Source organism: Sinocyclocheilus anshuiensis, unplaced genomic scaffold (genome assembly GCF_001515605.1).
Source record: "Sinocyclocheilus anshuiensis isolate Anshui unplaced genomic scaffold, SAMN03320099.WGS_v1.1 scaffold319, whole genome shotgun sequence".
In the NCBI taxonomy this organism is placed as follows: Eukaryota; Metazoa; Chordata; class Actinopteri; order Cypriniformes; family Cyprinidae; genus Sinocyclocheilus; species Sinocyclocheilus anshuiensis.
In genome coordinates, this window is record NW_015552566.1 from 483,540 (window position 1) to 507,276 (window position 23,737).

Sequence of the window (23,737 nt, forward strand, 5' to 3'; positions counted from 1 at the left end):
AAAGTAGTTTCGCTTTCACAACGAAACACACAGCGTCACACACGGTCAGCTTGAGTGAGCGATGGCCGGCGGATTGGACGAAGGAGCGTCCGGCGGGCTTGCAGCAACCACATGTGACGACCCCGGGCTGGACTCCGAGAATAGACTATAGTTTTGACAGATTTTTAAACCACAATATGAGTGTACCTCAATACAAATGTTACATCAGAATCTCTAGTGGCTGACACATTTCTGTTCTACAATGGGAGATGAATGCTGTTGATGCATCTAGCCAGAATAAATGAGCTTGTTCAGTTTTAACACTGCACACCTGTTGTGATGTGTCCTCACAGGTTGATGTGTTTCTATAGTGTGAGAATGTCAAGGCGGAGAGACAGGGATGGCGTTGGACAGGTGTTAGACCTGGACTCATCGGTCATGCAGCAAGGGTGCGCAGACTTGTCCACACACAGCATGCCAATGTACACACAGCAGAGTGTACAGATGCTCCAGGCCAGTCACTCCACTCACATACACAGACTCGAATTCTGGTGGAATTCAGCTTATGTGCTTTTCGTTGTGAATTTGTGGTGATATATTTGTATTTGTGTGTGTGTGTGTATGTATGTGTGTGTGTGTGTGTGAGAGAGAGAGAGAGAGAAAGCGAGAGAGTTTGTACTTTGCCTTCATATTCTCTTATTTGAGAGGGTGAGTGCTTAGGTTAGATTGTGGAGTGTATTTCCACTGAACATATTGCTGTCCATGGCAAATTTGACAAGAAGCTGGAATCTGTTATTTTTAACTTTCTGCACCTGGGATTTGGTACAGCCAGGTGTGTTCCCTGGCAAGCAGATGCTCAAACATGTCCGCTCTGCTCTTCCTGAAATCACACACTTTTCCCATGTGGCAGTGACACCAAACTCGTTGTGATGTGTCTCACAGTAATGCATTGCAAGTGACAGCCTGTAACTGTTTCACAAATGTCAATCACACTGTGCTGAAGCAATCCATTCAAATACCGCTTGGAACACCGTACATCTCTGATTTGGGGGTGTGTTTGTTTATGTCCAACACAATATTCAAAGCACAGAGTTACTATGGTTTTTTTTTACCTTAAATAAAATAAAACAATAAAATAAAAGCATGGTGTTACTATAGATTTTTGCTTAAAAAATAAAATAATGATAAAAGAACATTGGAACTGTAGGTTTTTAAATAACATAATATAAAATCAAAACCTGATAGTATTTTCAGTATTTCTAATATGTCTGCTATAGTTATGAAAAAGCTTCTTGTTTTTTAGGCTTGTTCCAGATTTAACAGAAACTGGGAGTATTGGTCTATTCAGTTTAATTAATTGTGATTCCAGATGTGTCAAGATTAAGAACTGTTTTTTTGTTTTGTTTTGTTTTTTCATTAAAACGTTAAAGTTATATTATTTTCATATATTATAATAATCTATTTATTTAATTACTTTTAAGTCATCTTGTGGCCCTTTTGGAAGTTTGCTGAGGCCCCCTAGTGGGCCCCAGCCCCCGGTTGAGAACCACCAGTATATGTATGGTGTGAATTTAATATACTTTTGTTAGCCAGATACCATAAAAAAAAAACAAGCAAATTGCTAAAATCTGTAAAATCTGCAAAAAGAAAAAAAAAGAAGTTTTATATAGCTTTATGATTTAAGCACTAAATCCTTTTGGCCTTGAATTGGCCTTTTTTTTGCATCTCATCTGCAGAAGTTCAGCTTTTCCTAGAATTTCTGATACTGTTTCTGCTTGCTCAACTCATTGGTCAAACCAGTTACATTCTGTGTTTATTTTTGCTTTTTTGGTTCTCCATATGATCCAAGCAACAATTCATCTATATAATTTCTAGCTCTCTTCAGTTGAGTTGTACTCTTCACTTCTCTGTTCAGTCTCTTCATGAGCTCATGAGCTGTCGCCTCTGGCTTGCTTAGTTGGGGACACTTCATTTCCAGCGATACCGTTGACTTGATTGCAAAGATACTATTTAAACTGAGCTGGATGTTGACATCACTGAATTCAATGATGAACTGTCTTTAACTGAAAAATTTGTGTTTACTATTGTCATTTTGCATTATTGACACACTATTTTCCTAATTAATGCTGTTCAGTTGCTTTGACACAATCTGTATTGTTAAAAGCGCTATATAAATAAAGGTGACTTGACTTGACTTGACTCATCCAATCGCCTGTGGCCGCTGTCAACCCGGGTGTATTTTTGGCAACACATTCATGTTTATTTCCACTTTAAATGCTTATTTGCATTCTGAACAGCCTCCTCTCTCTATCTCTATCTCTATCTCTTTCAATCTCAATCTCAATCTATTTAACTCTTTTCTCTCTGTCTGTTGCTCTGTTCTCTTGTTGCTCTGTCATTTCCTTGATCTCTTTCTCCTTATTTCTCTCTCTGTCTTGACGCTTCACTACCTGGGATGGCACCGAATGTTCGGCAACCAAAATTATTCGGCCGAAAATATATAAAAAAAAAAAAAGTTATTTCGGTGTTCGGCTGAATAAGCGAAAAGACAGAATAAATTGTACCGAACAATGACATGACACGATCAAATAGAGGGGCGCGCTAATGCAGCAAACATGTCTGCAGTGTGGAAGCATTTAAAACTGTCCGAGAAAGACACAAAAATCATTACAAGCACCGACAGCGAGAGCCTGCTTACCACTGCATCTGCATCTCATGTCTCCGATGAGAAGTGGAAGGGGTGGTTGTTGCTGGTTACTGTATGATGATTGAGATAGCGAAATGGCCTTAAACAATTAGTAAATAAACTGCATAATGTTATGTTTTCTAATATACGCACAAATTGATCGAGCTTGTTAGCCAGGGTTCAAAGTCCAAAGTGAGAAGAAAATCTGCACTGAAACAGTGTTTCTCGTCAGTTGCTCAGTAACATTTTTATGAATTTTTACAAGGCATTGCTTTGTTGGTATAATGTCTGCTAGAATGTTAAAAATTTTCATTGTTAAGTACATTTTTTTAATTGTTGTTTTGTAATTGATTTTTTCTTTGAAAAGCAAGACAAAACAATAAAAAGCTAAATTTGGGTATTTAATATATGCAATGGTATTCGGCCTTCGGCACAGTGTTTCATTTCGTTCAACTTTGGCTTCGGCCAAGAATTTTCCATTTGGTGCATCCCTGTTCACTACACCATACTGACCAATCCTACCTTAGCAACTGTTGCCATCCATCAGATTATCAAACAGACTTTTGCTTTTTCTTCTGGCGCGTCATTTGTGTTTGAAAAGTAAAAATTTTGCAGATTTAATTAAAAAATATTTTAAATGTTTTTGTTGGTGAACACAAGGTAGCACTGCTGTATTTTCTTTCTATACAAATATTTTCATATGGACTTTTGTAAATATAATTTATTTCAGTGAAACTCTGTCATATATTTGATGTCACATGAAAGTCAATTAAATGGATAGCTTACAAATGTGGGCTTACAGCTAGTTTACAGGTTTGTTCAGGTTTGCTTGGTAGAAATCCATGTTTTGTTAAACAATATGATTGTGGAATCAAAAGGAGGAACAGGCTCAGTCAATACACATTTGACCCTGTAGGGTTTATTATCTTTTCAGCTGAAAATTGGTTTTACGTTTTGTCAACTTGCTGGGGCCTTAGTGCCCTTCAAGAACAGATGAGTGTCTTTGAAGCTGAAGGGGCAGGTCTACTTGTTGGTTGATTTTCTTTTTCTTTGTACTTAGTTTTGCTCCTCTGAAGGAAGAGAGTTGTTGGTTAGATGTTTTGCTTGGAGTGGTCAAATCTTTCTGTCCATCTCCTTTCTTTCTCTGTCACATTCTTCACTGCCCTCCGTGGTTGTCTCTCTCTCTAATTGCTCTGTCTTTCTTCCTGTCCCTTGAATCTGTATTTCTCTACAGGATGCTATAAATCTGCAGGGGTAGTGCTGGATGACTGGGCTGCTGTGGGAAATAGAGGACATGAGCTAAAGCAAGAGAGACAGGCAACTCCAGAGCAGAGTGAATAAGAACAAACTGTCCCCATTGCATTTATAGAGAAGTGACATTCTGGACCAGAGGGTGTGAGGAATGGGAGGGGAATCAATAATCTTGTCATTTCATTGTCCTGTCGTTATTGCTTGTTATCCTTTTTCTCCATCTCTTTGCCATCGCTTTCTCACCTTTTGAGCCCAATTGGGACTAAACTGTGGGAGTTCCCAGCATTCCCTGATCTGCCACTCTGGACAAGCATTAAGCTCCTACTGTGGAATTTCATTAACACACAAAGTTCACCATCTATCCGTCTTTCTGTCAGTCTGTCTGTTTATCCATCTATGATTCTGTTGTTCCTTCTATCATTCTATTTGTCTGCCTTTGTCTGATTGTCAATCCTGTTTGTTATTGTTTTTGTCTGTTTATCTATCGTTCTATCATTTAATCTATCATTTAATGTATCATTCAGTCTATCTCTATCTCTATCTCTATCTCTATCTCTCTCTCTCTCTCTCTCTCTCTCTCTCTCTCTCTCTCTCTCTCTCCTTATCTTCCTGTGTTCTTGAAAATATTAATAAAAATGTCAGTGGAACATGTTGCTGTTTGTAACTAACTCTCAGCTCGTTGTAAGTTTGGTGCCTGGCAGCCTCGTGTTTGGGAGGGATGGCATCTCACCTGAGAGTGGAGGCGTCATCCCTATCACTCAGACATGGGGTTAGATGTGTTACTAATGCGGGAGTTGCGGTTGAGGATGTACTAGTGGATGTAGGAGAACGAGTGGGGCATGGAAATATTGTGTCGGCGTCTCGGATGAATAAGGCCGTTGTGGTTTTCCTGAAAGACGAACTACTCGTTAATCGTTTGGTTGAAAGCGGAATTACGGTAAGTGGGAATTTTATTCCAGTACAACCCTTGGCTTCTCCAACAACAAGGGTAACGATTTCTAATGTTCCTATTGATCGATCTAGACATTTTATTACTTTAATTATCCATATATATGGCTCATTATGTAAGCTGAATTGGTTTGTGTCTTACAGGCATCTGGAGAGGCAGTCAGACAGGCAGTAGTAAGAAAGTGGCAGTGAGCCTGATAATGCTTTGGCTGATTGGCAGTGTGTATACAGTGTTAAGCAAAGGAGAGAGCACAGCTCAGCACCCTGGCTGTTTTCCTCATGGTGCGGCTGTGAATGAAAGCTTGCAGCTGGGATGAGCACAGACTCTCACTATTGGGAGTTTTTTTTTTTTTTTGCAGTCGGTACAGCTTTTCAATGAACGCAATTGCTCCTTGGAGACCCAATGATTTAGAAGTGAATGAATATGCCATTAAGAGAAGCAGTCTGGTCTATCATCGGCTCAGTCTGTTTGATGTCATAGTAGCTTGGAGTTGTTATGACATCATTCGGGTTGTTCAAATACGATTCGGTTCCCACGCTTGTCTCCAAAAGGAATGGATTATGAATCAGTGCTGTGTTTGTTTGTACAAACTCTTAACATGCTCTGTTGTCGAATGATGTTTTGTCATTACAGAATGATGAGATTGAACTTCAATAACTGTTGCAGAGTAGATTCATTGAAAAAAATGTTTGAATTAGTAATGTGGAAAAGAAAACAAGAAAATCAGCCATTATTATTCATAAGTTTGCCATTGTCAAATAGAAGGGATGCAGTTGATATGTGTGCTTGAACAACCACTTCAGGGGGTTTAAATTTTTATTTATTTTTTTCACCTTGTGGATTGTGAGTTTCCAGCATTTCCCTCCTAAAAGCAGATAGACTGATAAACGGCATTGAGAAGGCATGGACACGAGCTCCATGCTGACAGAATGACTGGAGGCCAGTCAGAACAGGAGCACTAGATCATGAGAGTGTGAGAATGAGATGGCAGAACAGAGCGGGAAGCTACAAATAGAAAAAATAGAGCGTGGAATGGTGAAGGTGAGGTATAATGACTTTGGCTGAAGGCCAGCGGTCTTATTTGGAGATTCAGAGACACCAAAAGGCTTTTTGTTGGTTCTATTCACTTCCTCTTGTATGTAATTTGTTACTTGGTTTTGTTATTTTTGTATGACACCAGCCAACAGCAAAATGAAGGGGTTTATCTGATACAAATCCCAAGCTCTGTCTGTTTCCTATTGACATGTTTTGAAATAGGATGGTACCAGTATGTGGCTTTGATGATAACGCTACATTTACTGTCGTCTTATGAAGAAAATAAATGGAAGGTAAAATCATTAATGAAAGGGGGATGAGTGTGCTTTGTATGATCAATAATCATTTGTGGTTCTGTTTGCTGTGCATCTGTGCAAAGTGGCTATAATCATCTTCTCTCTCTCTCTCTCTCTCTCTTTATATATATATATATATATATATATATATATCCCATCTATCCATCTCATGCTCTTTCCTTAATGGGGTCAGAGAATCTGTACCGTGTAAGGAGGCAAAAATGTGTCCCACAGACTAGCATTGACGGTCTAGAGGAAGCTGAGGTAAGATAATCTTTTTGAATATTCAGTGTGCTACTGCTTTCTTTTCTATGATATTGTGCCGTGACCTTTCCATGTCCCTTGTTCACCAGAACAAATGTCAAACGCATGTGCTGGTGTTGGTGGTTCACGGGGGAAACATACTGGATCTAGCGGGTGGAGAGCCAGGCGCGAAGAACGCAGATGTAAACACCCTGTCCTCAGTGCTGGAAAAAGTATCTCAAGCTCATTTCCAAGCTGCAGCTCAGCATGCCGTCATCAAGTTGGTGCCATGCCCAGCCATATGCGCTGAGGCCTTCTGCCTTGTGTCAAAGTAAGTAGCTATTACTGAAAGCCACTTTTAATGACCATGATTTTGGAAATGGGCCATGGTATTCTTTGAAGTTAATACCATATATGCTTAGGGTTGGGTATCGTTTGGGTTTTTTTCGATACCGGTGCCAAATCAATACTTTTTTAAATGGTTCCAGTGCCTAAACGGTGCCTGATAAAGTTAAAAATTAATAGTTATTAAAAAATAAATAAATAAAAAATCCCCCCAAAAATGATGGATTGGCCATTAGAATAGAAATAGAATAGAGAGTGCAAATGTTAGAGGGTCAGTTTTTTAATAAAAAAAAAACAAGCAGATAAAATTAGAATCGAAAGTGAAAGTAAACAGCGCAAACGCTCATTCAAATATTTAAATACACCGCATCCTGAGAGCGACTCCCTGATGTGCCAAAATTATACACAATATTAGAATGTTTAAAGGAGTGGACACGAAAATCGCGGGAGCGAAACACATGTAATTTAAGCATGTTTAGCTTAGTTAACGGAAGGCTACCTGCTGCCATCAGAGCAAGTGTAATTACTGCATTCACATGCTCCTCGAATGCTCTCAATTCCCGAGTTGTGCTTTTAAGTTGGAATGTGAAAACAACATGGACACTCTTGTTACTACAAAGATGTGTTGGGTTTGTATTATTAGAGCTTTCCGACTTGAGTTCACGTGCATTTTCTCAGTCGGGAAATTATTTTTCACGTGCGGTGCCAGTGATGATGCTTCTTATTACGTCCGTTTCGGAGAACCAGAGGACAAATATTTCAATCGATCGCTCAGGCATGGCACCGAAATGAGGCACCGAAATCTGCGTTCGGATTCGGTTCTAGTGCCATATTGGTACCGGGTTTCGGTACCCAACCCTATATATGCTACCACCTGATACCATTACTGTTTCCTTCCAGCAGTACTATGGCTGAATATCCTAGAATGGAATGTTTTGCTCTATTGTGCATATACACTATGAAAGAGATGCCACATAATTAGAGGTTTTGCTCGGATGTCATGGGAAAACCCTCAGGTGAAACTGGCTAAAAGCATGAAACTCGTTTTTATGGGGAAATGCTGACAGATTCGGTCACAGTTGTTCTTGAGAGTTGGTTTTATGAACTAGCTGAGCAACTCGACTTCAACTAAACAACATTTGAAAAACATTTTACAAATGAATGTCCTCAAATAAGAGCCCATTGGCCCCCTGGTGCACCGCTGTTCAAAAGTTTTGGGTCAGAAGATAAAATAATGTTTTTGAAAGAAGTCTCTTATGCTCACCAGGACTGCATTTTTATGATCAAAAATACAGTATGCAGTAGGGCTATCAAATTTTTTTGGGAATTTCGAATATTCGTCGAATTTAAAATAAAAATCCACATTCGAATGCAAAAATGTTGCATTCGAATTTTAGTTGTGTGTTAAGGAGGCAGCCTTATCAGTGGCGCACGAGATGTGATGACGATGTAAGTGTCGTTGCAATATAATGTTTTTGTTAGCTTATCCAGTTGAAGCCACTAGATGCGGCGCTGCTGCGTTGTTCATTAAAATATTGTGGAAAAAGAGAACATCAGTACGAAGAAGATCTTGTTTACATCACACAGAACACATATTTCCCGCATTTTCTAGAGGGACATCTATCACCGTTGCACTCGCATCTCGCACAAGAGACGCATGTTTAGAAAGCTATGTAAAATTAATGCAAGTTTAACTTTGGGGAAAAAAAAAAACATATCGAGACTTTATGGTGGGTTTTTTCCCCCATCCCACTGCATCTCATGTTTTTAAATGAAAAATGTACTCGTGTGATTGGCTTTCTGCCCTTTGTATTAAACTATGCATACATATATGATGCTGTTTTGTTTATAGTTGTTTAAGCAACTTAATTAATTATAATGGTTTATAAACATTATTTTAAACATTAAGCACTTTTTTTCACATATAGTCATGTTATATTATGCTTTGAATAAACGTGCATTAGTAATATTTTGCTCGATGTGCCCTCTTGTGGCCTCAGAAGAGAAGCCAAAAGCTTTTCTTCACCCTAACTGAAATTATGCATTTTAAATTTGAATATAATTCGAATATATAAATATAATTATAATAATATTTAAGTGCAAAATTCAAATTTAGTTTTTCAGCCATTTTGACAGCCCTAGTATGCAGTGTGGGAAATATTATTTAATAATAATATTTATTATTTGAATATATTTTAAAATGTAATTTATTCCTGTGATGGCAAAGCTGAATTTTCAGCAGCCATAACTCCAGTCTGATTTGCTGTTAAAGAAACATGTCCTATTATCAACGTTAACAACAGTTGTGCTGCTTAAAACTTTTGTGGACAGTGTTTTCAAGGATTTTTTGATGAATAGAAATTTCAAAAGAACAGCATTTATTTGAAATATAAATCTTTTTAACATTGTACATGTCTTTACTTTCACATTTGATAAATTATTTTGCATCCTTGCTGAATAAAAGTATTAATTTCTTTAAAAAAAAACAAAAAAACAAAATAAAAGCTCTCTACAGACACTGCTCTTTTTAATTGTACATTTTCACATGGAAAAGTCCAGAAGGGAATGCAGTATTTTTTTATTCAATTAAATTCAATTTTAATAAATTTTTAGACGTTGCAGCCCTTATTTATACAATAGAACTTCTGTATTAAAGTTGTGAGAATCCAGTGACAATAACCATTTAGAATTATTTACAGAACAAAAAGCAAAAAAGTTTAATTGTAACAACATGTAAGAGTATTTTACAAATTTGTGTCCCCGAGTAAATCCACATTTGCCTTCTACTACAGATATTTTACAAGATTAAGGAGAATCCATGAGCAGTCTATGAATTCCAATGCCTTTCGCACAGCATCTCTTCATCTCGTGCAGGTAGAAAAGAGTGCAGATAAGATTCAAAGCCTAAGCTTAGCGTGATGAGACCTAATGAATTTAGTCATTCCTCTATGCTGTTTTTTGTTTATAAGGGATGAAATGAATAAGTGGTAAGAAGACAGCCCCAAGTAAGCATGTAACGCTAATGCTTTCTATGAGAATCAGCCTTTATAATGAACAGACTCCCTTTAAGCTGTGAAACCGGATCCATTGCTTCAAGAGCTCAGTGGCTCGGGACTCTTCTGAGGGATTTTTTTTCTATAGCTTTAGGGCTTTTGTGGCCTTTTTTGTGTCTTTGTCATCACCTGGGTGAAGCAATGAAAATGGAGGAGCTCCATAGAGTCAGAAAGGGTCTTTGATCACATGATCACAATCTCTGCCCACTCCCATGGCACACATGGTCAAATAAAATGTCAGTCATTGGGGTACCACAGAGATTAACATGGTAAACCCTGTTCATGAGTGACATACAAGGCAAGGCAAGTTTATTTATATAGCACATTTCATACACAATGGTAATTCAAAGTGCTTTACATAAAAGAAAAGAAAAAAATAATCACAACAATAAAACAAGTAATTTAAAAACTTTGAAAATGAACGGTTAAGAATAGAAAACGATTATACATAAAATATAGTGCAATTAGTTCGGACATCGCACAGTGCTCATTCGATAAATGCACAGCTAAACAGATGAGTTTTGAGTCTGCATTTAAATGTGACAAACAAATACAAACTGCATTTGCTCTTTTGCTGTGGTTTTATGGTTCAGTGGCTGTAGCTGCAGTGAGTATTAAACTGACCTGAGCAAAGGACAAAGGGATAGATGCAGAAACCATGAGTAGTTTTATGTCTATCTGTCTGCGTTTGTCCAATACTGAGAAAGGGGGATATAATAAAAGTGATATAATAAAGAACAACAGCCTACTGGGAGAGACTGAGTAATTGTTGCAGGTCATAAACGTGCTCCCTGGATACTGAATACACACAAACACACACCCTTACAATCACACAATGGGGTTTTCTTTCATCAACACGACTTCCTTTTGCTTCCCACAGGATTAATGAAGGCATAGGCGGTCAGTTTACTCGTTACTTAGACCAGGATCAGCCAAAACAACATTGGTAGGCTCTGGTTCTCCAGGAAGAGACGCGTGGCTGATTTGATCTCCTGCTGAGATCTGGCAGCTTGTTGGACAGGACTAAACAATGGGGTGAATCTACGAAACCTGTCCAAATCACATTTCGCTCCAAAATCAAAACAACAGATTAAAAGGATGTTTTGTTGAAGTAAATATTTATTTATTTTGCAGTTTGACTTTTTTTTCAGATTGTGCATGAAATGTATATTTTAAGTAATTATACTCATTTTTAATTTTTCATCCTTCCTGCAGCCTACTTTGTGACTTCTCACGTTTTTCTTTTTTCATAGCAGTTTTTATTAGTTTTAATTTCAGTTGTTGCAGCCTTAATTATACATCATTTTACTGGCTCAATATTCTTTATTCATTTGTCTTATTTTTTTCTTTATGATGTTGAGGTGAAATGTGACCTGGACATGTTTTTGAGAGAATCACCCAGTTAATGTTCACTGCTCTCTCCCCCTTGACAGACATTTCAGATGTAAACAGCTCACTGCTGTGTTTAGAGTCCCTTCTATAGTGCACACATCTTCTTTCAGTACAGCTGCCATGCATGTATGTTCTCATTTCCTCAGTTTAAGAGCTTTGGGAATTGTCTTTGAGACCTGTGGCCGTCCTGTCAAGCCATCACTGCTGATAATGAGTTTCCTCTCCTAATGAGATGTGCTTACAGATGTGGCTTTACAGTGTGTGCATGAAGCAGCGACTCATACACACAAGACACTCACACATGCATTAGTGTTTGTGGAGAGGAAGCACACAAAAGAAAAGGAGGGGCGGAATGTTATGGAGCTTTGTGTTTGCCACCTCCACACAGCATTTCCAATTAGCAACTCTGGCAAAAAAGCTTCCACATTGATTTTCTCTCACCGAAGCACGATGTGCAAGTCAATTCAATACGTGATTCCCGGAGTAAAACAATTTGGGGCTCTGTCACAGGTTAGATAGGAAGAAGGTGCACACTGATTTGTCTCTCGAGGACAGTACCACCTGTGAGCTTTGGTGGTGTAAGTTTGCTCAGTCTTCCTCTTGTGCTTTGGACCTAGAAAACCTGTAACTCCTCGTTAGTCTTCGGCCTGAATCTTTGACTATTTAAACATTTTATTATGGGACCAACTTGTCTGTCGACCATTTATGCTTCTTTAGTTTGCTTGTGTCCTACTTCAGTATCGTATATATATTTAAGAATATAGTGCAAATATAGTTAAGCAACAGTTAGTTGTGGTCCTCCAATTTAATTTTGCATTGAGATGGAGATTTGACTGGCTGTTACATACTTATGTCAGTGGGTGGCGACAAGTGACTGTCAGTGAGTCACTGAATCGCTCAATAAGCCGATTTGTTCAAAGATACTGATACATATTCATTCAGGCAAAAGTGAGTCATTGAATCGTTCCCTTAACTGATTTGTTCAAAAACACCTGATTTGTTCAAGAACAAATTATTAAACCATTCAATGATAACACTTTAGTATAGGGACCAATTCTCACTATTAACATATTGGCTGTTTATTAGTACTTATAAAGCACATATTCTACATGACCATATTCTACATCCCTAAGCCTACCCAATGCCTAAACTTAACAACTACCTTACTAACTATTAATAAGCAGCAAATTAGGACTTTATTGAGGCAAAAGTCGTAGTTAATGGTTTGTTAATAGCGAGAATTGGACCTCAAAATAAAGTGTGACCCCCTTAACCAATTTTTTCAAAAACACAGATTCATTCAGGAACCAATGAGTCATTGAATGATTTACTCAACTGATTTGTTCACAAATACTGCTTCATTCATAATTGAATGAGTCATTAAATCATTCACTTAACTGATTTGTTACATGATTCTGATTCATTCAGGAACAAGTGAGTCATTGAATCATTTACTCAACTTGTTTTTGTTTTTTTCCCCCCAAAAGATACTGATTCATTCAACAATAAGTAAGTGTGTTGCCTTTGTTTGGAGCTATTTTTCATTGGCAGAGCAAAAACAGACAAAGCATATTGTGTCTAAAATGCAAGAACTCTAACCTCGAAAAAAAATCGCATATTTATAGTTATGGACTTTTGTTTATAGTATAAACTGGTGTAGGAGATAATATATCAACATTGAAAACAATTACGCCAATGTCAACTTTAAGACAAATTTAGAGCTGTTGTTATAAATTAATGGGATTGTTTGTGGCAGATGTTAGCTCCCTGACATCATGGAAATGATGAGGAAATATTTACTATTTACCAATCTTATGTTGATTGAGTGATAGAAAGACGTAGCTTTCAGATAAATATCTTTTATCTGAGCCCTATTGGCCCTAATGGTCGGAAGAGAGATCTCATTAATGAGAGCTAATGCTTTAGAAACAGAAATGAGATTTATAATGAGACGCTCCTGCAAATTTGATCTTCAAACAGATGACTTTCATACGTGCAGCAGTGTTTGTGAATGTCTGGTAAGATTTCAGCTTGTGTTTTTGCAAGAGGTTTTTTGGCAGTCTAAAGGTGTGTTATTGATCAAAATGCCTTCCTCTTACCCTCCTCAGCTGGAGCTAGGTTATTTTGAGACCCAGCAGTCATCGCCTGAGGAGCAGGCTAGCAGGGAGTACAGGGATCTTCATTTGTTCTGAGTAGGTTTGGAAGGTTTTGTCTTTGAACAGGGGTCACTTCTGCTAGTGTGAGTCATACTAACATCATTAATGAGGGTGGTAGAATGAATATGTTAGGATTAGTATGACATTAGTCTCACAGAATTTAACACAAATTCTTGTGTTATTTATTTTCACTTGATTTTCATAAGAGAGTTAAAACTGCTGTTATATGGTAGACTTAAACAATTGTGGTACACTACTTTTCAAAAACAACATTTTGAAATATTACAGCTTGTAATAAATGTTTTCTATTTAAATATATTTTAATTTATTCCTGTGATGGCAAAGATGATTTTTCAGCAGCCATTACTTCAGTCTTCAGTATCACATGATCCTTCAGAAATCATTCTAATATGCTGGTTTAGTGCTTAAGAAACATTTATTATTATCAATGTTGAAACAGTTTAATATTTTTGTGGAAATGTTGATACTTTTTTCAGGTATATTGATTAATGAATAGAAAGTACAAAAAGAAAAACATTTATTTGAAGTAGAAGTATTATGTAACATTCAAAATGTCTTTACTGTCACTTTTGATCAATTGCTGAAAGTCCTTGCTGAATTGAAGTATTAATTAAAAAAAAACTGACCTTAGACCTTCAAACTGTTTTATTTGCTTGACTGTCATTTTGAAGATCTCACTAACAAAAAAGTACCATATTACATATTATTTTTGGACATGTAAAATGGCAACACCTTATTTTGAACAGTGTTTTGTATCAACATGGTCATTCAGTCATCAACAGATTTCAAACTATCCTAATTTTATTATCTGATCTCATCAATGTACCTTTGTACTGCTACATGCTTTCACTTTTTGCATCACTGCAGGCCTTTGCTTGTTTAAATTCACAATTGCTAGTACTAAGCTAACATTTTCTTGTACAAGAGCTTAGTATTCACAGCTTAAGGGAGGGAAACTAGATGAACATCTGATCAAATTTTTATGGCAAACAGGAAGGTTCAGTGCTCATTCTCTTTCTTCTTCTCTCCGAATTTCCTTGCAGCTTCCTCACTAGCTTTTTTTTCTGGTGAGATTTCTTCTTTACTCCCCTCAGGTAAAGAGTGTAGGCAGTTCAAAGATAAATACATTTTTTGACAGACAACGGCTCGTAAGATGCCGTTTCTACTACGGACATGAATAACACCTCAAATCATGCTGCTTGTTGAGAAGAGGTGTGCTATTACTTTTCCAAGCAATCTGACTTTAAATTTTCACCTAGCGAAGAAAGGCACAGACTTATCTAGACTTAATGGCCACTTCTAACTGAAGTAACCACCTAGCAACCACACAGAACACTAAATCAGTGCTAGCATCCACCTAGAACAGCCTAGCAACAATGCTGGCATGCTAAAACTGATCAGAAAATTGCATAGCAACCACCCAACACAGAATATATTTAAAAAATACTGCTTTTGATGTTAGCCTTGCCTAGACCTAATGATTTCTTTCTGGCAAACGTTTTATGCATTACATATTGCATTTTGTAACTTAATTTATAATTACAGTTTATCATTGTTATTTTTCTTACTATAGCCATTTGATTTCATGAAGGACAGCCATTTCTAACAGCCAGCGAGGCTACGCTTAAGAGCTATGAGAACTAAAAAGTCTCAGAAAAGACCGTCATTACTCTTAAAAAAAAAAAAAAAAGACAGGTTGTTAGACTTCATTACCCAGCCTGCCATATTCATATTAGTGAGGTAAAACAGCACCCCAGCAACAATGCCAGCTGCTAGCATGGGCCAAACATTAATTACAGACTGTGTAAATAAATAATGAATCCGGTGAGGGGCCATACTGAGAGGTTTGGAGGTGCTCTTTGAACCCTCTCCTGCTGTGGAGCATGTCTAATAGGGCTGGCCCCTGGTCTGCAGGCTTGTTACTGTAATGACTATGTCCTTCTCCAGCCAGGAGAGTTCATGTAAACATAACAGGAACTATTGTTCACACTGGGTCATAGCGCATTAGCCTAGCCTTGTGAGGAGTCAGGGTAAAGATCAGCGGCCAGAATGCAGTTTGGAAGAAATTCATTCATGTTTTAGAGAAGAAAAATCACAGTAGATTATTAACGAGAAGGGGGAAAAAGCAGGCTTTGACTTCTCGTGAGTAAGATGTAAATGGGACCTGCTTTTGTGTTACACAGGCAATGTCACCGAAGACTGATTACAATGAGCTTATGGGTTGTCATTATAATCAGAGAAGTGACTTCTCTGTGACTTCCGTCACAGCCCTCCTAGAGCTACATAGTTCCCCCAGTCAAAAGGATGATAAAAGGAGCTTGACTACTTTTTCAGGTCTCCAGCAGACAGATCCATTTGGGACTTGCTCATTTCCACTTGGAGGCTTCACCTTCAACAGTCATTTATCACCAGTAGCCTGTGCCACACTTCGCCAAGCAGCAGCCTATCACAACTACACTCCTGGGAAGTTTCATATCTTAGCTCTGCACATCACTGCCATTTTGTTGCCAGAGTTTGGCGCCATTCAGATTTGAATTGAGAATGCCTGTTAAAGTTCAAATCAAAACTTGAATTTACATCGGTTTTGTATTGAGGCAGCAAACGGGATGTGGAATCGCAGTTCAAATTTGAATGTAAAGAAGTTGAATTAAAATAGTTTGAAATTCTAACTAAAGCCTTGTTTAAGAGTTCTGAAAAAATATTTAAAGCCTTGAGGTTTGAATGTTTATAGGCCTTGCAGATGGATGGATGGATGGACTGACAGATAGATGGATGGATGGGTCGACAGATAGATGGATGGATCGATGGATTGATCGACAGATGGATGGACAAACTCTTCAGTTCCAAGAATGCCTTACCTGTGCTGTTTGAATTATTTTTCCTGTCATTTCAGTTTAAATTCCGGTGGGATGAGTCCATTTCAGTTCAAATTCCAACTCATGAATTGAAAGAGAGCCTATTATCAAATTTTTTGAATTTTGCACAATTAGACCACTGGGTGGTGTGTTCTCCTCAAATGGGTAAAGCTCTTGCCCCAGTCCTGGCCTGGGCTGTAAAAAGCCTGTATCCCTCCATCATCAGTACTCCCACCCCGAGCACTGCTGTCTCTCTGTCAGAGCCTTCGGGTCGCTAATCACTGTGCTTGATCGATGGCTCTGAGGTTCGCACAGCTGTTCAAGGTGACAATGTTGGGGCAGGGCAATCTTTCACTTTTTGCTTTATTTTATTCTGTGGACTCATGCGGACTCATGCAATGCAGCATGATAAAGCACCTCAGGCTTCTCCGCAATTCATCTTCTCACATTGCATCATCGTCATCTCTCTGACCTGAGTCATGCATTTAAATCATCGCTGCTGAAAACCTTTTTGCTGTGAATTAGAAAATGGTAATCAGTTTCTAGCTGGTCTAAAATGGTAATTAGTTGGTGTACGGTGGTCATTAGCTACTTCAACCTGGTCGTTAGTAGTATGAGCTTGTCCAGCAATTCTAGCTGGTCAAAGATGCTTGTTAGCTGGTTCAAGCTGGTTATTAGCCAGTCAAAACTGGTCATCTGCTAGTCTGAGCTGGTCATTAGGTGGTATGAGTTTGTCTAGCTATTCTAGTTGGCCGAAGATGGTCATTAGCTGGTTCAAGGTGGACATTAGTTAGTGAAAATAGGTAATCAGCACTTCAGCAGTTCATTAGATGTTCTGAGCAAGTCATATGAGCTAACCAGCTACCGGTTGGTTGTTCTAACTTAAAGTGTTTAGGCTGGTTTTGGAACATAGTAGCTGGTCATCCAGCTAATGTCCAACTAGTACCAGATAATGACCAGCTTGGATTGGCTAATGGCCAGTTTACATCTAGAAACCAGCTACCATGTTCCAAAACACAGCTAACATCTTAAGTACTGGGGCACCTGCCAAACGTCCAGTGTTTAAAAAACTTACTGATATAGTTTATGGTGCATTTAATCTCTTAAAGTTCAGAAGGTAGCAAAGCAAAAATGTCTTGTGTCTTTTGCTTTGTCAAAGGATCACCAGTTTGGATACTAACATGCTCTTCACTTCCACAGTCTGAACCCTTATAGCTATGACGAGAGTTGTGTGTCCAGCAGCGTAGACCATCTACCTCTGGCCGCTTTACCACTGCTCGCCATAGCTGCTCCACACTACCAAGACGCCGTCGCGACCGTGATCGCTCGGGCCAACCAGGTGTACCACAGCTTTCTGCAGTCTCCAGAGGGACAGGGGTTCACGGGACAGGTGAGTTCAGGAGCACCCAACAATCTTAAGGTGTGCTCACATTAGCAACATTTTTTATTTGTCAAATTTTCAAGTTCTTTTTTTGCTTCAAATAAACATTTGTAATGTGATTCACCTCATAGATGGTTGGTTTGGATCATGGCTTATAATGCTTTACCAAAGACCTTTTAAAAATAAAGACGAATGGAAAAATACCAATGGTATGGAAAAAGTAGGCAGGACTGTTGCCCTCTATTGAAAATATGTAGTACTTTGTTTTCAGAATTTTGCAGTGCAATGGTAAATGTGGCCGCGAGTTTAGTTTGAGTTCTGAAACCATTTTTAGCTGTTTTTTCGTAACAAAAGAGATTCGGCCACACGAGGCAGACGAGGGCGGTCCCAGATTAGTATTAGGAAGGCAAACTGTGCAGAGCAGCAGTGGGAAGGGTGTGTGGGTCTCTGGCAGGGAAAGTGACTCATCAGTGATGAGTCATTCAAAACAGACGAAAAGGAGGGAGTCTTTCCACTCGTCTTACTCCATAATCTCACATGATTAATCCAATAACTCACTCCTGTCAATTTAGAAGGAACAATGATTTCCTGAAGTGGTGACCGCAGTTTATGAGCTACATGTCAAGTGTTGACTCTCTAGGGAGCCGGACCATTTAAATAGTGCCTAAATAATATATTAGCCTTCTGATTTGGGGAAAAAATTGGGGTGCTTTTTGACAAAGCATAGCCTTGAAGTTTATTTACAGCATGCCACAGGCTCGTCAGTTGTTGACACAGATAATTAGCCCTGTGGATTTGTTTGTTTGTGGAAAGTCCATACATTATTTGAGCTCACCATAGAGGTGCTCATCAACAGCAAACAGGAAAGCATAGAGTTGCAGCTGTGTTGTTTCTGTACGATTAATTAAATGTGTTATTGACTGTCAGGCTGCCCTGTAGCTTGAGCTGTCATTATGCAATCCTGAGATTTGCCTGACGGTGTTGATTGCATGGAAAAACGCTGCACTGATTCTGGCTGAATTTGTTTGTGTGTGTGTGTGTGTGTGTGTGTGTGTGTGTGTGTTTTGTACAGGTGTGTTTGTTGGGTGACTGTGTGGGAGGTGTGCTGTGTTTCGATGCTCTCTGTTTCAGCAACAGCCCGCGACACAGCAGCCGACATAACAGCACAGAGAGCTTAAAGGTATGTACAGAAACACTGAAACACACCTGATTAGGGATACACAGTTGACAATTAAAACAGATGCCATATATTACACAAAATATATAAAAAATAAAAAAATAAAAACTAGAATCCGTAATTTCAAATGCTACAAGTCAATTTAGGCATCACAACTTTATAAAGTGCAATATGAAAATGGATGTAAAAAGTGCATACAATGAAATTCGCAATATCAGCTGATACTGATATATTAAAAATATATTACATTTAACAGTGTTATTACATTTTTCATGCTTGTAATGATGATGATGGCAAAGAAAAAATATAGGTACCACTTCACAATAAGATTCCATTTGTTAACATTAGTTACTACATTAGTTAACATGAGCTAACAATAAAAAATACTTCTAAAGCAATAAATATACTAATTAACGATTAAAGTTAAATGTTGTATCTGTTAATATTATTTAATGGATCTGAACCAGCAATGAACAGTTTTTTTTTTTTTTTTAACTGACAGTGACAAAAATGATAAATACTGTACCAACTGTATTGTTTAGTGTAACAATACTCTAAATAATAGGACCTTATTGTAAAGTGTTACCAGTGTTGGGGAGTAGCTAGCTACAAGTAGCGACACTACTAACGCAACTACATTTTTCAGTAGCATGACGGTAGCTCTGCTACTTTTAAAACAGTGCAGCTTCTCCAGTAGCTAACTACTTTTTCCAGCAAGTAGCGGTGTAGTGCGACCAAAAGCTACATTCTGTTTTGCGTTCTGACGAGTCATGAGTCTGTAATAGAGTGGGGGAAATATGACGTCACTTTGTAGGCTGATCGGCTGTTAGCATCGCACTCCTGTTAGCATCGTTTCCCTCGACAAAAAGCCAATAGGATTTTTCCATAGGCTTTTGGATTATTGCAAAAAATAAGCTCTGTGTTCAATCATAGTTCATGAAACTTACACGTTTTGTCCATCAAGATAATCTTCACTTTATTCACTTTTAACTTTTATGAATTTTGAAGCCTAAATAAAAGCGCCAGAACTTAAAATCTAAACTTAGGCTATAAACGAACTACAGTACCACAGTCACTCGCCTTCAACGTCACCACCACCATGCTTTTTCAACTTTTTCAAACTTATTTTTAACGTTCAGTGAAAAGGATTTACTCTGTGGACGAATTTTAATCCACGCTACATGAACCTTATCATATAAACTGGAATAAATACAAAACTAGAGCCAAACTAAAACTGAAATGAGACATTAGTAATAAATAGTATAGTGAATAAATGAAATAATCATAACTAAAGGACATATGAAAGCACGTATTTCTGTACATTTCGAAATAAGGTGCATTAAAAGTCAATAAATCCTTGATTAATATGACTATTTTAATTAAAAACGTGTTTCCACGTACTATTCAATAAAATTCTAGTGCATTTAATCTATTAAATAACAGCGGAGTAAGCGAGTTTTTGGATATGGTAAGATTACATTTATTTTAGTGAATAAAGTACCACATTTCAGCTATCGTTTTGTTACGGTGAGTACACAAAATGTTATTTTATCCTTGCTTCTAGAAAATCCTCAATCTATAACCGCTTCATGTGGCTGTAAACATTTAATTTTAATGTAGCATTAAGCACTATGCATCGTTAAAGTTTCACTTTCACCGTGACTAAGCCGGTAAATGTGGTGTTTACATGGAATAATCATGAGTTTACCTTATGGTACGAACCCAGAGTCTCTTTACAGAGTTTCTCTGTGAAAGCGTTAAAACGAGCAGAAATATAAAATGCGGTAAACTGTTAACTGGTTATTTTAAAATTAATTGTACTATAAATTATACAATTGGAAAATACTGTAAATTGATAAACTGTTCAGCGTGATGACGTTTAATGTCTCCAACAGCGCCTGTAGTCCCATTTAGCAACTTGTTAGCGACTGTCTTTTTTAAGAAACATAACAGTTTTAAAAAATCATGAGAGGGGTGTAACTGGTGTATGGAACGATATTTCAGACAATTTTCAAATAGAATAGCAAATGGTATTTTCAATTGCGTTTTCAATATGTGGACGCATAAAGTGTGACATAATCCAAATGCAATTGCAAATCCTGTCTACACGTATTTACCTATTTGCCGCCTATCTTATTCCTATCTAATAGCCTATGTGCACCTGCCTCAAGAGCTCTCAGTCTGTTTACGATCCGATAGATGCATGTGACAAAACAGAAAATGCTGCTACTCTTACTCTGCCTGCCCCAGATGACACTTCACCAGTCAGATCTAGGTGCAGCTGTCACAGAACACGCCACAGCCAAGGCAAGATAACATTAAAAATCACGTGCATCAATCGCGGTGTCCAGTGGCTGTGAATAGTGAGAGATCTTGAGGCAGGCGCAACGCTTTGGTGCCACGTACGGGACGCGAACTCCATAACGGATTAAAACTGTGGAATAAAATATAAAGTAAGGTGGAAAATAAGTATAGATTTGCACTGTCTGTTTGTTTAAGTGCATCAAGTGGAGTGCAAACGGTAAAAGGTCTTGAGGCAGGTGTGACGCTCTCTATTACGGATTAAAATAGTAAGTGAGTGTAAACAGTGAGAGATGCTGAGACAGGTGAAAAGCGTTTGGTTAATAGTGAATATTGACCTATTGTGCGTACCGTTGTGGCTCCCGCTGTTAGCAGGGGATAATCGCTACATTTGGGGTAAAAAAGACAGAATTATGTATTGTCCCAAGAAGGTTGCACTGTCTGTTCGTTCACACAGGTACGAAACTGATTGGTAGCTGCCTTTAGCGGAGCCTTTACCTCACTTCCGGGTTTTTGCCTACAAAGTGACATCATAGTTCCACCACTCCATGAAGCAGCACAGCATCTTCTTCTGACTAGATCACAAACCAAATTTGTTCATTACCGCCATCTGTTGAGATACCACGCATCTCGCGGCTTTACCGTCTGTCCACTCACCAACAGATCGTCTGATGATTTTGCAAAGGATGTACAGAAGTGGATATTCACATTAATCAACTGTAATTTATGCAAAACAAAGATTAAAATGCGATCTACGTCGAAGACTTAAAGCATATACAGGAGGTGAATAATAGCCTTTTTAAACGGATTAATTTTCCTGCTTTATTGCACTCTGTCAAAGGCTTATTTTACAATGATGAACCGTCATAATACAGTCTGTTCCCCCACAGTTTTGTAGTGAACACTAATCCAACAGAAAATAAAATTGCGATATAGTGTGCTTATCATTTGGCAAAGGATGGTTGCGGCGGGTTTCCACGCAAAGTGCAGTGTTTACGCGCGCAGCTGATGATTGACATCTCAGAGCGACTCCATTCACAGTCAGTAAATATGAGTTTGACCTGCTTATTTTACGACTCTTCTGCATCTAGTTTAAGTTGCATTCATTTTGTTCTTGCATTGATGTTACATTTGTAGCATTTTTGCACTTTGACAGTAAGTTTGAGATAATGTAGGCTAACTACTATATAACTATATTTTATTATTGTGTGTATCGGATAGTTTTCAAAATCAAATGATTGTAACACTTTTTGTAATTGAAATGACTTGGAAAAAGTGTCCCAATCAACCAGAACTCACCCTACTCTTTGAAATCATGACTGCATTACAATATGTTGTTTTAAACCCCAAATATCTTACTTATAACTTCATTATATTTTACTTATAACTTTATTAGAATTCTTCATTAACAATTATTGAGTTATTTGTAATGTTAAATGTAAAAATAAAATAATAATAATAACTGAAAGTAGTTTCAATGTAGAGATACTTTTTGATAGGAACTTGTAGTGTAGCTACTTTTTCAGAAGGGTAGCTTGAATGTAGCTTAACTACTTTAATTTACGAGTAGCTTGTAGCTGGTCAAGCTACAGTTTCAGAGTAGCTTCCCCAACACTGAGTGTTATCAAAATAAAGAAATGTTAAAAAGTGAATATATAGTGCATGCACAATGAAATGCCCAATACTGACTTACACTGATAAATTAAAACATCTGTAATCTTGGCTAATAACAGATAGGGTACTTGACATATTTTGCATCCCTGTAAATGATATGTCTTTAATATCTCACTTTATTCATCTAGACTGCAATGAGATTTAATTGGAAAACTTTTTGCTTGTCTGATTTTTCTTCTAGTAGTTTCACATCTTTAAAGTTGTAGATGAAATCTCAAGAATGTCACAAACTCTGCTCAGATATGCCAAGATATCAAAGTCTGAATATTTAATATCTCAATATAAAAATGTCTCATCAAAATTCATGGTGGAAAAAGTCCGAGTTATTCTATCCACATTAATTTCATAGCTCTGTAGTATAACTCTGAATGTCGATAATTGTCTCAATTGAGTTTATTTTTATCTTTTGAACCCTCTGAGACAAAGTTGATAAAGAAACATCACTGAGAGCTCATTTTAGTCTTCTGAGTTATCAAAGAGCAACTTCTGGGCAAATTCCTGTGGGTTTTCCTATCACACTACTGTGATCTTCAGGGAGCACAGAACAGCTGTCACATCAGTCACACCATCCAGACACTGTACTTTAGTGCTCATTTATATTATTTGCACATTTATATAAATGATGACTCTGTTCAACTGGCTGTCTCACATTTTCCACACACTCAGGATAACCCTGAGGTCAGTCCGAGTCTGAGCTCCAGCAAACGTCTTAGCAGGAGCAACACTGACTTATCTGCCCCCAGTGAGACCCGCAACAGGAAAACTCCACTCAGCCGCAAACAGAGCGACTCGTATGATGGAGAGTCCTCTGGCAGCCAGCACCACCTGTTCCTCAGCAGGTACTGTATGCTTGAAAGAACACACACCAGAATTTTAACCTGCTTCTAGAAGTGTTTCTATTACAATATTTTCTCCATGCAGAAACAATCTCTGAAGAGTGTCA

General features: G+C 37.9%; 1 protein-coding gene across 1 annotated transcript in view; it reads left to right on the forward strand.

Moving 5' to 3' along the window:
* LOC107664939 (membrane-associated phosphatidylinositol transfer protein 3-like) overlaps positions 1-23,737 on the forward strand; it is an 89,329-nt gene that overhangs the window by 32,617 nt on the left and 32,975 nt on the right. The window contains exons 4-8 of the mRNA XM_016455638.1: positions 6,390-6,460; positions 6,550-6,770; positions 17,462-17,651; positions 18,715-18,822; positions 23,461-23,633. Of these exons, the coding sequence (XP_016311124.1) occupies positions 6,390-6,460; positions 6,550-6,770; positions 17,462-17,651; positions 18,715-18,822; positions 23,461-23,633 (763 nt within the window). The remainder of the gene's footprint in view (positions 1-6,389; positions 6,461-6,549; positions 6,771-17,461; positions 17,652-18,714; positions 18,823-23,460; positions 23,634-23,737) is intronic.